Here is a 16,846-nt window from a genome sequence, read left to right as displayed (position 1 = left end):
ATCCTAATAAAAACATTTTAAATACACTGAAATATGGCTAAAATCTGCCTCGGGGCACACACCTTTTATATCCCTTCAGATAAGTTATTAGTATATATATCACACTACAATTGAACAAGATTTCATTTCAGTTCGCATTTAAGATGCGTTCCTCAAAACCCATTCCACCAAAGTAGCAACACCAAATCCTGTTGCACAGCGCTGCTTTTCATTCCACACCGGACCAGCCATGTCAATATGCATCCATTGAACCTTCTCGTCAACAAACTGCAAAAACAAAATTGTTTTAGAAAACTGTGATATAAAGGTACAAGAGGACTGCAGATAAAGGCCAGACAACTAAGACGCATGTCAGTATTTACAAAGCAGCTGTTTTCCCTCCCATTAAGTTCCTTCATATAAATAGTTTCTACACAAAATTCTCCCTCCAAATCAAGAGTCCAAACAGTTCTAATATCATTCAACATTTCAACCCACTTCATGAGCAACACTCCTACCAAAAGTTGCAGTGAAACACAAGCATGTGTACAAAAAATGAAGTTCGGAAAAGGGGTATAGCATTTAAATATTATTACCACCCCGTAGTGGCAACAGACAATTATGTTAACAAGAGAAGTGAAAACAATAAAATGTTTCAATAGGACATAAGCGTACCTGCTTTAAGAAAAGAGCCGCAGTAATAGCACTACCTGGTCGACCACCAGTGTTCACCATATCAGCTACTCCTGATTTCATTGACTCCCAGTAACTTTCTTCTAACGGCAACCTCCATAGTTTCTCCCCACTCGCTTCAGAAGCATCAAAAACTTCTTTTGCCAGGTCATCACTTGGTGTAAACACACCTTTGAAAACAATAATGTGTCAATAATCGGCTGATAATGCATACTTCATTGCATGAGTTCAGCAGTTAATGAGAATATAAGTGCCAGGAGGAAAAGATAACATCATGTGGCAACTTTCACAGACATGTCTCTTTCAGGTTTTACCTCCCCCAGAGCTTAGCTCTCCTCCTTCCCCGCAATATTACACGTTTAAATTGCCAACTATATATTTGGCCTTTTATTTTTTTTTAAAAAAACTAGCAAATATCTGTAAACAATCATTCAAATCAACAAACAATACTTATCATTTTAAGTTTATATTATAATTACCTGCAATTGAGGATCCAAGACCAATTATGCAGGCCCCAGTTAATGTTGCCAGGTCAACTATCTGGAGAACAATTGATCAACTTGTTAGCAGAGTTCTAAAACCAAACTATACACCTAACTAGCTTGTTTAAACTACATAATCAAACTCAAAAATATAATGACAGCCACACTAGGTGTTTCTAAACACAAATTTCGAAGTTAGTACTTGCTGTACAAATGTTTTTAAACAGACTGAACAGGAATGGAATGCCACAGGTATTTTAACAATGAAAAATACCATTCTACAAATAATTGAATTTTAGTTCAGCAGGACAAATTGGAAAGTTTATGACATTTTCTAGCTGTTAGAAATGAAATCATTAGTGACCAAATCAAACAATCACGAAATGTTAAATTTTAAACCAATGCATTATTGTTGATAAATTGATATTATTGACTTCACAAGAGAAATTACAATTAGCTCAAATGAATCTTGTCCAAACAGATATATATAGAACAGAAACTCTAACTAACTATTGTAACTATCTGTAACTAGCTGACAACTGTGTACAAACTAACTAGGGGTTAACTCTAACTGGTAGAGTTAACTTAAAGAGTATACACCTCACAATTATGATTTATGTAAATATTAGAAAGATTCAGATTCATAGCAGCATACCTTTTCAGCACCCTGGTTACAAGCATACACCAGAGCATCTGCCAGGGTAAGCCTACCCTCTGCATCTGTGTTATTAACCTACACAAGAGGTTAAACCAATGTCATACACCTGTGCTATTATATAGATCTAAGAGGTCAAAACTTCAATTCATAGACTTTCACAGATTTAAACGTACTTATTTATTATTGTCATAGATATGGCTAGCAGTAGCTCAGATTTCCAAATATTCACTAAGAACAATTACAATTTTTTTTTCTAAAACAAACATATATTGGGGCAAGTAAAAAACGTAGAAAGGAAAGAAAACTGATTTAAGTGAAACAACTAGAGTTAATATATATAAAAAAAAAATGAAAATAACTGAAACTGTTCAGCCTAACAAACCCTACACTGACTATGCAATTTGGACTGATTAAATAGAAAAAGCTATGCAGGATATTCCCAAGTATCGACAATCGATGCAAGCTACAATACAAACAATGGCATAATGTAATGAAATGAAATGATATGTACACAACTGTCAGCTAGTTACAATAGTTAGTTAGAGTTATTTTTAATTATTTATTTTAAGTACATATCAGCATGAATTTATTTTAAGGAAGCGACTGGAAAATCTATAATTTGAATTTTTATTATTTTATAAATCAAAGGACATATATCAGGGGCAACATTCCATCACATACTGTACTAAACCAGAGTTTCATCCCCAAATAGAAATGCTTTAGGGAAACTTTCCTCTAAAGGAAGTAACTAATACTAATGGCAATGAATCCTGTATCCAGTCTATTCCAATTCAATCCAATCTGGTGTATCAGATTATTTCAGCTCCAGAAATAACTCAGGACTAGATCAGTTTGTTCCCAAAAAAACACAAAAGTTTCATATCATATAGAGACCCAGTTATTTGGTTTTCAATCTTCGACTCCATTCCATTCTACTTCTTGGACACTACCAGTCACTGTTGATACTTGATGATGGAGGTGAAATTTGACAGGTTTAGTTTAGTGATTCTAAACCATTGAACCAGCTCTTATCCACCAAAGCAGCTCTTATTACACTCAAATTTGGGTCCTAGTCTTCAAGAAACAATTTTTAACTACCGCGTCACTTGTGTTCCTACTTGTTGTTGAAATTATGAAGTTTTAGGTATTGAGGGAGGAACCTTCAAAAAAAGGTATTGAGGGAGGAAGAAAGATAAAAGAAAATGATTTGATATTAACTGAGATGTATTACAATGTATTGCTATGTTAATAAAACCTAGTGCACTAACCCATATGTCTACTAATCATAATCCTAACTAATTAGGGAAACAAAATATGCTAACCAATACTAAGAAACCATGATGAAATAGGGAAACTAAAACAAAGGATAATTTAAGATACGAGAAGATACTTTCATATAATATAACACTCTTCCGGAAACCAAAGCTTACTAAATTTCTAAGTGTATTACAAATATGGTGGAGATTGCAACCCTGACAGAAACACAACGACGAAATATGATAGAAAGATGTCAGAAAAATGCAGAGGAGAAGGAAACCAGTGAAGGAGGAGGCAGGAATGAAGAAAATGAGTAGGGACAGTCAGAAGGAAACAGGAACAGAGACCGTACACTAGAGATGAAACACAGTAAGAGAGATAGTTAATTTGAAGGAAAACTAATGAAAATTAAGATGTAATCTGAACATAAGGGAAGTCAGCAATGGAATAATAATGGGATAGGTCATGGAGGATGATACTACTCCAATACCATGTTGAAATTATTAGTTTTAGGTATCGAGGGAGGAGAGGAGATAAAAGAGAATGATTGATTTTAATTGAGATATATTACAATGTAATGATGTCTTCATAATACCAAGAGCAGTAACCTTTATTTATATTAATTATAAGCCTAACTAATTAAGGAAACAAATCATGATTAAATAATGAAATTAGTAACCAATTATTGGAGATAATGAGGAAATAGGGAAACTAAACCATACGGATAATCTAAGATATTATAAGATGTGGTATGATATTTTCATATATTCTAACACATATCATATGTTTTCTTATGAAAATGAAAAGATCACATAGTAATGGTTGAAAACATAATCGGGAAAATAAAAATCCACCCAATAGGCCAATTGTCTCAATACCATACATAGTAACTTAAATTTACATGCGTACAAATCAAAACAATATGAACCTAATAAATTCTCACCTCTATAGTCTTTCCATTTGAAGCTGTGACAATATCTCCAGGCCTCATACCTGTTCCACTTATCATATTCTCACAAGCTGCAACTATAAAATGAACCTGCACATGCAGGGTTTTTAAACTGGGATATAAGATGCATTTTTTGTGCAAAAAGATGAACAAAGAAGCTATAAGCACAATCCTATTCAACAACATATGCAAGGGTACATAGATACACTAGACAACACAAGCATTCCACTACAACCAAAATACATGAAAAACAACAGCATAAACTACTCAGTAATCACTACTGCAAAATTTTGGCCTCTTTCCTGTTACCAAAACCTTTAAAAGGAGTCAAGAGAAACTGCCACAGTAACTCCGAACAGATTATTCTAAAGCAGAGTAGCCACCCAATTCATATTCAATAGTTCAATGATGAAACATCTAAAACGAGATAAAATTTTCCTCTCATTCTTGCATACATAAAGCCACCACTGACTACTAACTAGTTACCAAGCAGAGGCTTTTAACATTACTTTGAAAGTTAGCAAGATAACAGAAAATGTGAAACAATAAAATGAAAAGTAGTGAGCAATGATATAAATGACAGACCTCCACTCCAAGAGGTTTGATCTGACCTAGAGCTTTTGCTGCTCCAAAAACTGCAGCAGAACCGCCCATATCAAATTTCATAAGTTCAATCAAACAGCCAGGTCCTGTCTTGATGTTGTAGCCACCACTAATAACATGCAAATAAAAAAAAAAGAACAAAGAAAAATTGTAATTATTACTGTTAGGTTCAAACCCTCTGGTTTTCGAGGAACCAGCACCTCCAGCAAGCAAAGGGAAGAAGAAGAGGAATAACGAGGAAGAAAATGAGGAATGGATTAATTCATTGCATGCCTTGCTTGTTATTTACATTCTATATTTATAGACTCCTTCATAACAGAAAATGATTTCAGAATATTTGGCCTAACGAATTTTATTCCTCTTGTCCCCTAGGATCAGACAAACTCAAGCAAGGAATTCCTAAAAGGATCTTTCTAGAAGCTGACTCTCCTCACACTGCCTCAAACGTAGTCATTGAGGTAAGCGGGTTTTATAATTCTTCTCTTGGTCTTGGCTGCTACCTGCACCTCCCTTTCTTCTCTTGTACCTCCTGCTTGTGCCTCTGTTTGAGCATTCGTATAATCCCTCGGCCCTTGGAAGACCACCTTGTCCTCAAGGTGGTAGTTGTGACAGAGCTGTTCCCAATCCTCCCATGTAGTGTCGTCTGGGGAAAGGCCATTCCATTGAACGAGGACTTCCCACGTATCTCCATTAGAAGCGCGACGAGTATCCAGAATGGCTAGCGGAAAAACAAGGGGCTGATCATGGAGTAATTCAATAGGCAGAGGAATTCCTACCATATTTTCCGATGAACCACGAAAAGGTTTCAGCTTAGAACAGTGAAATATTGGGTGGATTTGCACTCCCTCTGGTAGCTGTAACTTGTAAGCCACGGGTCCAATGCGTTCTACAACCTGAAAGGGTCCATAGAAACGCTTGGCCAGTTTACCGGTTAAAGCCTGAGCTCCCCTTGCAGTTACCTGCCAGCGAGGGCGCAACTTGAGGAGGACCCAATCTCCCATCTGGTAATTAACTGCACGCCTTTTATTATCAGCTTGAGATTTCATTGCTGCCTGAGCCTTGAAGAGCTTACTCCGAATGGCCTGGAAAGTGGTGTCTCTGTCAATCATCATCTCTTCCACAGCGTCGACCTTGGAGGACCCCGAGATGTATTCTGCAAAATTAAAAGGTTTTCGGCCAAAGGTGACTTCATAAGGGGTAGCCCCAGTCCCTACGTTCCAAGAAGTGTTGTGGGACCACTCCACCCAAGGCAGGAGGTTTCCCCAAAAGCTCGGCCGATGAACAAAAGCTCTCAAGTACTGCTCAATTACGCGATTCAAAACTTCTATCTGGCCATCCGTTTTGGGATGGTATGGCGAGCTCATCCGAAGAAGGGTACCACTTGCATGGAATAGGTCTTGCCAGAACCTGCTGATAAACAGGGGATCTCGATCGGAGACTAAGCTCCGAGGGATGCCATGGATTTTAACTACAATGTTGATGAACAATGAGGCAGTCATGTGAGCTGTGTGGGTAGCAGGAAGCATACCAAGGTGTATTCCCTTGGAAAACCGATCAACAACCACCAAAATTGTGGTGTTACCCTGATACGGAGGTAATCCAACAATAAAGTCCAGGGAGAGATCCTCCCAGGGTCGATTTGGTACCGGCAAGGGGCATAGAAGACCAGCTATCTTTCGTGCTTCATACTTAGTCACTTGGCAATCAACACATTTGGCCACAAATTGCTTGACGTCATCCCTAAGTCCCGGCCACTGAAAGTTTTCTAAGATACTAGCTAACGTTTTAGTCACCCCTGCGTGACCACCTGTGGGCGTTGCGTGGTACTCAGTGAGCAGAGTATTAATGAGTGGAATTCCCCTAGGTAACCAAATGCGGCCTGAATGCAACACCAGATTCTGCGAGAGAGAAAACTGAGGATGATCCTGGGGTTTATCACGAATAGATTGCCGGAGTGCTGTGTACTCGGAGTTTGCTTCCAACGGTTTCCGAAGCTCCTCTAGGAAAGTCAACGTTGGAACTGACAAGATCAAAGACAGGGAGGAAGCTATCTCCGGTAGCCGCGATAAGGCATCTGCGGCCTGATTATGGCTGCCTGAACGATAATGAATCTCATAATCGTAGCCCATCAATCTTGCCAAATACATATGCTGCTTCGGCGTTTGAATTGTTTGAGTTAGTAGCTCCTTGAGGCTACGATGATCAGTGAGGATAATGAAGTGATGGCCCAGGAGGTATTGCCTCCATTTCTTCACCGCCGTGGTTATTGCGCATAATTCCCTAACATAGGTTGAAGACCAGAGAAGTTTCTGACTGAACGGTTTACTAAAGAAAGCAATGGGGTGTCCCTGTTGTGAGAGAATTGCCCCCATGCCCACCCTAGAGGCATCGGTCTCCACCGTAAAGGGCAACTCGAATTTAGGTAGGGCGAGGACTGGTGCTGAAGCTAGTGCCTGCTTGAGCTGCTCGATAGCCATTTGAGCTTGGGTGGTCCACTTGAAAGGTTCGACGGTCGTTACCGCGACCAACGGAGCCGCAATCGTTGCATACCCACGAATAAATCTGCGATAAAACCCAGCCAAGCCTAGGAAGCTTCTTACTGCCCTGGTGGAGCGTGGTGTCGGCCACTGGTGAATGGCGGTGACCTTCGAAGCAACTGGTTCAACACCCCGGCCTAAGACAAGGTGCCCCAAATATTCCACCTGAGGTTGCGCAAAGAAACACTTAGACAATTTCAAAGCAAATTGATTATCAAGCAGAATTTGAAAGGCGGTTTGCAAATGCAGCAAATGATCCTCCAATGAGGTACTATATATCAGGATATCGTCGAAGAAGACGATAATGAAATGGCGAAGGTATGGCCGGAAAATCATATTCATGGTGGTCTGAAACGAGGAGGGTGCATTGCACAACCCGAACGGCATTACGCGGAACTCGTAATGACCATGGTGAGTTCGGAAGGCAGTCTTGGGAACGTCAGCCTCATTCATACGAATCTGATGGTACCCCTGGAGTAAGTCCAGCTTCGAAAAGCATGTGGCACCCCCCAATTCATCTAGCAGCTCGTCAATTATTGGGATGGGGAACCTATCCTTCACTGTGACGACGTTCAAGGCACGATAGTCGACACAAAACCGACACGTGCCGTCAGGTTTCTGCACCAGTAAGACCGGCGATGAGAAAAGGCTCGTGCTAGGTTGAATGAGCCCTTGTTGCAGCATGGAGTCAACTTGAAGCTCAATTTCGTGCTTCTGGTAGTGAGGGTAGCGATACGGGAGCACATTGACAGGCAGGGAGTGAGGGAGCAGATGAATATGGTGATCGGTGGTTCGCGGCAGAGGTAGAGACTGTGGGTGTTGAAAGAGAAACTCGTAGGAGGCAAGTAAATGCTGAATTTCAGGTGGTAGCTTATGTGTGGTGGCCGCTGTTGGTGTCTCGGGAACCAAGGTGATGTGAAAGTATGAAGCAATGGGTTGATGGCGATAAAGGCGGTGAAACTGGTGTTGTGTGAGAACCCGTGCTGGTCGCATGTTCCCCTCTAAGTTCAACCAATTGATCTTGGTGAAAGAATTGCATGGATAAGGTACTGTAGTTAGTCAACACCAGACCCAGCGTCTTGAGCCATTGTACCCCCAGTATGACATTGGCCCCTGAAATTGGGAGAATGTAGAGATCAAGGGTGAAGGTGTTATTCTGAATGCACACTAACACGTCTTCGCAAACACTAGCACACTCCAAGTATTGACCATTTCCTACCATAACACGAAGAGGCGTTGAGATCGTCTGGCACGGTAAGCTCAGGGAGGTGACCACCTGAGGTTGGACGAAATTATGAGTGCTACCGCCGTCAATGAGGACGGTAACACGATGGTCGGAGATAAAGCCCACTAAATGGAGTGCCTTGGGTGCTAAGTGGCCCGAAAGTGAATTCAAACTGATTTGGGCCTGGAGCGGGTTTGGGCTGTCGGGTGGGTCTGGATTTGGGTTTGGGTCGCCCAAGTCTATATTAGACCACGAAGGATCATCCTCTTTTGCTATCATGAGGAGAACCCTAGAGGCGCATCTATGCCCTCTGTGGTACTTCTCGTCACAAGTGAAGCACAAGCCGCGCTCGCGGCGGGAGGAGATCTCGTTCGAGGTGAGCCGTCATACCGGAGGTGGAGGCGATCGAGGAGGTGACGACAAAAGTGGAGGCAAGGGAGTGGTGCGCGAAGGGGCCGGAAGCAAATGTTGTGGGGGTGCACGTGGGGTCGAACGGCATGAGGAAATCTTCTCCTCCTGGAGGCATGCGAGGCCGGCGGCCTGGACCAACGTGAGGGGCTGATGAGCTTGCACCTCCCTCCTAATGTCGGGCGCGAGACCAGAGATGAAACACGCCAGGAGAAATGGTGGTGGCAAGCCAATGATTCGATTCGCCAGATTCTCGAATTCAAACAGGTAATCCGCTACCGTACTCGTCTGTGTGAGTTTGAAGAGCATGCTGGTAAGGTCGTCGTACTGCGACGGCACAAACCGTGTCTGTAAGGCCTGCAAAAATGCCGGCCACGATGTAAATTGGGCGTTGCTTGTCATGTATTGAAACCAAGCCAACGCTTGTCCTTCCATGTAGAAGGAAGCGATGATGAGGCGTTCCTTGTCTGGTGTATTGTGATATTAGAAGTATTGGTTGATCTTAAAGATCCAACCCAATGGTTCTGTGCCATCGAAACGGGAAACTTCTAATTTCATTTTGTGTGTGGATGCAGGGACAGGGGGCTGATGATGGGGAGTTGGGTTTGGTGAGGCAGAGGAAGGGGATGAAGGTGAGAAGCGGTGGAGGATTTCGTCTAGTTTCAGGGACATGGAATGCATCATGTCACCGAGGCGAGCAAGTACCTCTGTGAGCTGTGGTGAAGAATCAGCCATGGAGGCAACGAGAGCACCAATTGTTAGGTTCACACCCTCTGGTTGTCGAGGAACCAGCACCTCCAGCATGCAAAGGGAAGAAGAAGAGAAATAACAAGGGAGAAAATGAGGAATGGATTAATTCATTGCATGCCTTGCTTGTTATTTACATTCTATATTTACATTCATAACAGAAAATGATTTCAGAATATTTGGCCTAATGGATTTTATTCCTCTTGTCCCCTAGGATCAGACAAGCTCAAGCAAGGAATTCCTAAAAGGATCTTTCTAGAAGCTGGCTCTCCTCACACTGCCTCAAACGTAGTCATTGAGGTAAGCGGGTTTTATAATTCTTCTCTTGGTCTTGGCTGCTACCTGCACCTCCCTTTCTTCTCTTGTACCTCCTGCTTGTGCCTCTGTTTGAGCATTCGTATCAATTACTGTTAAATAAAAAATAACAAAAGCCAAAGGAGAAATTACTCTTATCCACCCTGATCTGTCTCTCCAAATACACTTCCCCCTAAATTTCAGCATATTCCACATTGATCTATCATCCTATTACCTATAGCCCCCTAATCATCAAGTTGTCCACAAATTGTAATGGAAACAAACATCACATGATCTCCTGTTACTTCTTTGATTACAAAGGCAAACACAAATTTTACTTTAAAAATAACTTCAAAATGGAGGATGACAAGTGTGATAAGGAAATGTGCACTGCATTCTGTTATTATCATTCAGTCTGTCTAAAATACAACAGACCTTCCTTATTTATAGACAGCTACCTAACAGCCATAAAATAACAGAAGCTGACTAAAACTAACTGACTGACATCTTTTCTTTTTATATTTACATATCAAAATCTCATTTCATGTCTTGTGTTGCAGCTAAAACAAAAAGAGACATGGTTAAATTAAGTACCTATCAAAAGTCAAACCTTTTCCGACTAATGCTAACTTGACATTGACAGGTCCAGTTGGTGGTTTATAACACAGATGGATAAAATGAGGAGGATTTGCTGAGGCTGCAGCAACACCAAGATAGGACCCCATTTTCAATTCTTTACACTGCTCAGCATCTAATATTTTGGCAGTAAAAACATCATTATATGTTGAAGCAATCTTTGATGCCTCTTCAGCCAATACCCCTGAGGCAAATAATTCATCAAGGACAGATCAATTCCTAGAAATGCAAAAGAAACTCACACATGTTGCAATGAAACTGTAAAAATGTTTCAACTACCTGCCCTGTTACTGCAAGGCCAAGGAAATGTGTTCACTTTAGAGAGAAAAGGAGTAATATACATCAATGAGAAAATCAAGGTAATCTATTTAAACAACTTCATCCCTTATTATACATGTGCATGTATTGCCTTTTGTCACAATTTCAACCACTGATTTTCAAATCAGTGGCTACAACTGCTCCCTTTTCCCTCTAAATTGAATTCATCGCTTCAAAAGAGGCAAATCCATATATATAGGGGGGTGTCAAATGAGAGCATGAAAGGAGCTAAGTTTTACCGTCTACATAACATTAAGTGGACAAGTTAACTCTTCTCACACTTTCGCATGATATGTTCCACACACACATGGTTGTTGAAACTCTCAAGTCTACTTTTAACAATGTTTTGAAAACCGGACTGGTCATTAAACCAATGAGAACTTCAAGGCTCAATGGTTGAACTGTAGTTAACCTAGTAAAAATTAAGTAATATTTTTAAATATTTTAATATAACTTTAACAATTTTTAATTTGAATGTTGAAGTTATTAGTAAAATAAAAAATATAAATAAGTATACTCTTTTTTAGTCTCTCCTTCTATTTTCACCTATTTAAAGAAAAAAATAATATAGTTAAATCATTTAAGTGGCAGCTGCAAAATTTAAACTAATGCTATAAGTTAAAATTTTGTAATTAGATTATCTACACCAAATTCAACTACAAAAGACGTTAGACAATATCCCAGCAATTAAATACCTTGTTAATTGAAAAAGGCAAAATGTTGTAATATGTTGAGTCTTCCCTCATCCAAAATTTAAAGTCACACATCGAAACAATCCCATTATTAAAAAAAAAAAAAATGAATCCCCACATTGGTAGTGTAAGGCACATGAAGTTATTGAAGTCCAACATGGGTGACGGGCAAATGTAGGCACAAAAAATCCACATCGGTAGTGTATTGTAGAAGGGAGATATGTAATATTATAAAAAACAGGCTTTATTGAGCTTTCAGAGTAACCAGTTGAAACTGTTGAAGCACTGGTTTACACAGTTTAAAGCCGTTTTGCCGGTTTAACAATGATTTTTTTTATAAAAAACATTTTTTGTTTATTTGGACTGGATTCCAAACCACACTGGTTTACACGGTTTTAAGTTGTTTTACTGGTTTAACAACGATTTTTTATAGAAATGGTTTTTTGTTTATTTGGACTGGATTCCAGGCCATTTCCCGGTCTAACTAGGCCGGTCCGGTTCAGTTTTTAAAACCATGACTTTTCAATTCTTACAAGTTCATGATCTTTGGATATAAAAATAACTTAACTCTCTTTTTGTCAAATTCATACAAACAGAAAATTCCTATTCTACTATCAAATTTAAAAACCTGAATTTACACATGGTTTTGGCCTGAAAATGCATAGTTTTCACCAATTTTGTTGGGTACTTGAATTAATTTTACAATTTCATTGATATCACTGTCCTGTTTTATTAAACTACAAAATAATGCACATAGCAAAAAATTAAAACATAAGGCATAAACAGTGGAATTCAACAACCATGCATTCGCGTGTATGGCCCAGTTTGTATCAGCTTTTAGTCTACAAGAAGTTTCCAATTGTAAAATTCCACATTTTAAAAAAAAAGAATGTTTTTATTAAAATACACAATTTTATGCTTTTTTGATGTGCTTGTCTAAACTTTTTTTTTAAAAAAAAAAAAGCATTTTTCTGCCTTCTTTTAAAGAAGCAATTCCTATATATTTCTTAAAAAATCACATTTTTTAGAATTACTTTTTTTAAATTTAAACAAACTAAAAAATCACTTCTTTAAGAATCACTTTTGTTAGAATTACTTTTTTAAAATGTAAACAAACTGACCTGTTATCTTCTAAAAAGTTGAGATGTATAAGTTAATTTTAACTCATGCCAAAAGCCTGATTTATGTTAATTTCTTAATAGAGCTTGTTAAGAAGTTTAATCAAATTGGCCTCTACACCTACAACCTATAAACACAATTAAAAGTTTGATATGAACCTGGCGTGAGCACATTAGCCGGAGAATTCACAAGCTCCCTTCCGAGAATGATTCCAGAAGAAATGTCAGCTGCATACTTAAGTTTCTTCTCCAATTCAGGTCCAGTTCCAAGCCCAATAATATCCACCGAACTAAGCACTGATTTCTTCGACTCTGACTTGTACCTGTTATCCTCAAAAGTTCCCAGCAAAGTCCCTGCCACACACCTCAATCTTAATGTAAAATCACAAACTTTCAATTAATAAATAGGCTCTATTTAGACAAACTTCAACATATAAGAAGAAAAAAAAAATGTCAAACAAATTCAGCTTCTTCTGTAACTTATAATCAAGGAAAAGATGTGCTTTGAGCCTCAATAATTTCGCTCAAACATGGTCAAGGCATTTGTACTTTCATATTGATGAACTTGGTCTCAAACATGTGAATTTAGTCTCTCCTAACTTCAAAAAGCATGATAAACTTTTAGGGGACGTTTGGTAGGGGAAAAGTTTTTCATACCCGGAAATAATGATTCTTAGAATCACATTCCAGGAAATGTGTAAAATACGTTTATTTAGTTTTAATATATTTTCTGGGAATTAAAGATTAACCATAAAATACATAATTAAAACTTTCACTCAAAGAAAGTTGGATTCCTGCACCCACTCTTCGGAAATGCTTTTGTGGGTAAGTGGACTAAAATTGATTTCCGGGAATCATAGTTTCCTGGAAATCTTTTTTTATTAATTGCATACCAAACGTGAAATCATGGTTTCCCAATCTAGAATTCCTAAGAAAGTAAAAAAATATGTCTACCAAATGATCCCTTAGAAAGGAGGAACTGAATTCACATGGCTTTTAAAGTACAGGGACCTTGATTAGGTTTTCCTGAGAGTGTTATGACAAAGTATCGAAACTAAAAACACATTTTTGCTTATAATTTATACACTTCAGCGTTTGAGCAGAGAACTTCTATAAAAGTTTTCCAATGTTGACTTTAACCTGAGAAACACAATTCATTATAGGTTTTTTCTTTTCTAATTGTTTTCTGCTAATTGAGAAATTTATCCAAACAACACCATACAATGTTATACGTAGATCTTAAACAAAACAAATACCAGATGCGATTGCGGACGCTGTTTTAGGCTTAGACTCGGTGGAGAGTGCGTCGGGAGAGGCAAGCGCGACGGCGACGTGGCCGGCCTGGGCGGACTTGGCGGCAGCGGCAACGGCCTCGCCGAGGGACTTGAACGCGGAGGTGGTGGACGCGGAGGCGCCGAGGCCAAGCAAGGCGACGCGCTTGAATCCGAGTCCGGAAGCGATTCTTAGAACCGTGGACTGCCCAAGTTTGCCGCTGAAGTCCTCTTCGGACGAGACCTGGCCCAACAACCCGCCCAGCTTGGAGTCCAACGCGCTCAGAATCGCGTTCTCGAATCTCGATTCCACGTTTCTCGCGACGTCCTTCTCCGTTACGCCAACGGCGAGAAGGTCCCCTTTCCATTCCGCCACGTCAAGCTCCTTTGCCGCGAAAGAAACCTTCCATATATTTTCCACGCGTCATGTTAATTCAAATTGAAATGAAATTAAGGGAGGCAGAGAAATGAAATTCAAATCCAATTAACCCATTCGGTTTGTGTGCAGTAGTGTAAGATCTCACTGCGTTTATATATAGTTTGTGGACACTGCTGTTAAGATCTCACTATGTTCACTCACTCGAGGTAAAACAATATATTTAATGGAAGAATCGTGTGTTCGATCCCAGGGTGTGCAAAATAAAATTCCTTTGAGCTAGCGTAACAATATATGGCAAGCGGAATTAGTCCTAGTATTAATAATATATTAATATATTTAACGGAAGAATCATGGGTTCGATCCCACGATGTGCAAAATAAAATAAAATTTCTTTTTGTGATCTTTGACTCAGGACAAAAAAAGAAAAATCAAATCTACCTTAAGGGATTCGGTGTTGGCTGGGAGAGTGAGGCCGAGGGTGGCGCGAGCCATGAGCCTGCGCAGTGGTTGTGACGCAAAAGAAAGACGCTGAAACGGCGTGGAGGACCTTAAAGTGAGGGTTTTGAGAAAGAGAGAAGAAAATGAAGAGGGAGTGAGAAATTGAGTGGTGAGAATAGAGGAGAATGAGGAGGAGGAAGCAACTATGGATGACGCCATCTTTGGGTGCATGTGGCTCTATCTTATTTATCGTGGGGTGCGGTGGAGACTTGGCTTTGACATGGCATTGCACTTGCACCATCTCACACAGTCACATTCATTATTTCTATCTCATGGCACAGGAATATCTCGGGTTTTTGTTAAAAGCACCTCGCATATTTACTTATACACCTCCTGTCACTTATTATTCTTACTTTTTCTTTTCCAGAAGTTAGTGGATCCCCTTCTCTCTCCCTTGTACTCCCTTTCATTCCAAATTCCATTGCACCAATTTCTCTTTGCTTACGAATCTGATTTGTTTGTCGATGTCGCCTTCACAGACCATGGGTTTTCACTATGATGTTGTTCTTTCCATGGATCCATATGTCAATGCCAACAAGTCCCCCCTCCTCAATCCTCATTCCCTTTTTATTAAGATTAAAATATCTTTGAATCATATCAATTCTTACAATTGTACAGTAATACAAGTGAAAGACATAATATCAAAGTTATTATGGTACAAATAAAACATGAATGTTTGAAAATTATAAAAAAAACACTTTTATTTTTTAATATAATATAATTAATAAAGTATTTAAATATATAAAAAATTATTTTAAACAATATAATTCTAATAAAATTTATTTTATTTTATTTTTCCAAAAAAATGAAAATTTTAATTTTACCATTTTTTTATAATACAGGATTTTAAAATTATCTTACTTTTTAAGATGAAAAATTATTATAAATAAAATTTAAATATAAATTAGAAATATTAAATATGTTTTTTTTATATTATTTGATATTTATTAGTTTTTAACCTCTTAATTAGTCTTACAACACTTTTAATTGAATAAGTCGTGCATAAGTTTTCAGCTAGTTTATCCGTTAATTTTATACAGAATAACTTATATTTGGTAAAATTAACTTATAATGTTGACCAATTTATAAGATTATATCATTGATGTGTACTAAAGCACATATTTTGGTGTTTGGCCTATTTTTTTTTTTACTTTTTTTTTCCTTTAAAGGACAAGATCGGCCAAAAACTTTATATATATATATATATATATATATATATATATATATATATATATATATATATATATATATATATATATATATATATATATAATTTTATAGTTTTATTCTTATCGATGATGAACATTCAAATATAAGTTATATCAGTTTTAAAATTAATTTGAACTAAAATTAATCTTACAAAATCAATTTTATCCATACTCATTTAAACACACTTACAAAAGCACAATGCTCGATTCCTACCTATCACGTTTTCATAAGATATATTTGTTTTTCTGCAACTTCTCAAATGTTTTATCACGGCTTAATCAACTCTTGCTTTTCCTCGTAACATATTAATTTTCATTAGTTAAATTATATTTGATACATAAATTAGTTGTTCGATAAAAAAACAATAAAATAACACACAAAATAATAAATTTATCCACCAATTTAATGTTACTATTATTTCTCTTTAGTAGTTTTAAATAATTAAATTATATTTTTTTATCAGGATTAAATTATATATTTGATACATAAACTTATGAAAAATAATAAAATAACAGATAAAAAATAATTTTATCCTCCAATATAATGTTACTATTAATTCTATTTATTAGTTTTAAATAATTAAATTATATATTTGATACATAAATTTAGTTGTTCAGTAAAAAAATTAATAAAATAACACATAAATTAAATAAAATATTATTATTTTATAAATATATTTTTATTGAAAGTGATAATTAGTTTTAAATAGAAATATATATATTTTTTTTTATCAATCGACCTTTAATTCAAAAGGAGATTTTAAGCTAATAAAGATGAAAATTCGAAAACAACTTTTACTGTTTTTTAAGTTCTTATTTTTAGCTTTAATTTAAAAGTTGCTTTTAAGTTGAAAAAAAGCTGTGCTTTACTTTTTTGTGTTCCGTTACTTTCTC

At 37.6% G+C, this 16,846-nt stretch overlaps 1 protein-coding gene and 1 long non-coding RNA gene across 2 annotated transcripts; one reads left to right on the top strand and one right to left on the bottom strand.

Annotated features, from left to right (window-relative positions):
* Nucleotides 1–34: 34 nt before the first annotated feature.
* LOC100808230 (leucine aminopeptidase 1) lies at nucleotides 35–14,915 on the bottom strand. Its single transcript, XM_003553831.5, has 10 exons — nucleotides 14,685–14,915; nucleotides 13,853–14,270; nucleotides 12,756–12,950; nucleotides 10,427–10,652; nucleotides 4,604–4,730; nucleotides 4,013–4,108; nucleotides 1,810–1,887; nucleotides 1,152–1,212; nucleotides 655–842; nucleotides 35–267 (listed from the first exon to the last, which is right to left on the bottom strand). Exons 1-10 carry the CDS (start codon nucleotides 14,913–14,915, stop codon nucleotides 139–141), a joined length of 1,749 nt encoding a protein of 582 aa, XP_003553879.1. The 3' UTR covers nucleotides 35–138.
* Nucleotides 10,650–14,823, top strand: LOC106797462 (uncharacterized). The gene is made up of 2 exons (XR_001386556.3): nucleotides 10,650–10,827; nucleotides 14,659–14,823. It is a non-coding gene; the product is annotated as an uncharacterized lncRNA (long non-coding RNA).
* Nucleotides 14,916–16,846: the final 1,931 nt, after the last annotated feature.

The sequence above is a fragment of the Glycine max genome, chromosome 19, assembly GCF_000004515.6.
Source record: "Glycine max cultivar Williams 82 chromosome 19, Glycine_max_v4.0, whole genome shotgun sequence".
Taxonomy (NCBI): Eukaryota; Viridiplantae; Streptophyta; class Magnoliopsida; order Fabales; family Fabaceae; genus Glycine; species Glycine max.
Note: the sequence above shows the minus strand (reverse complement) of the source record. Positions and strands in the feature narration are given on the sequence as shown.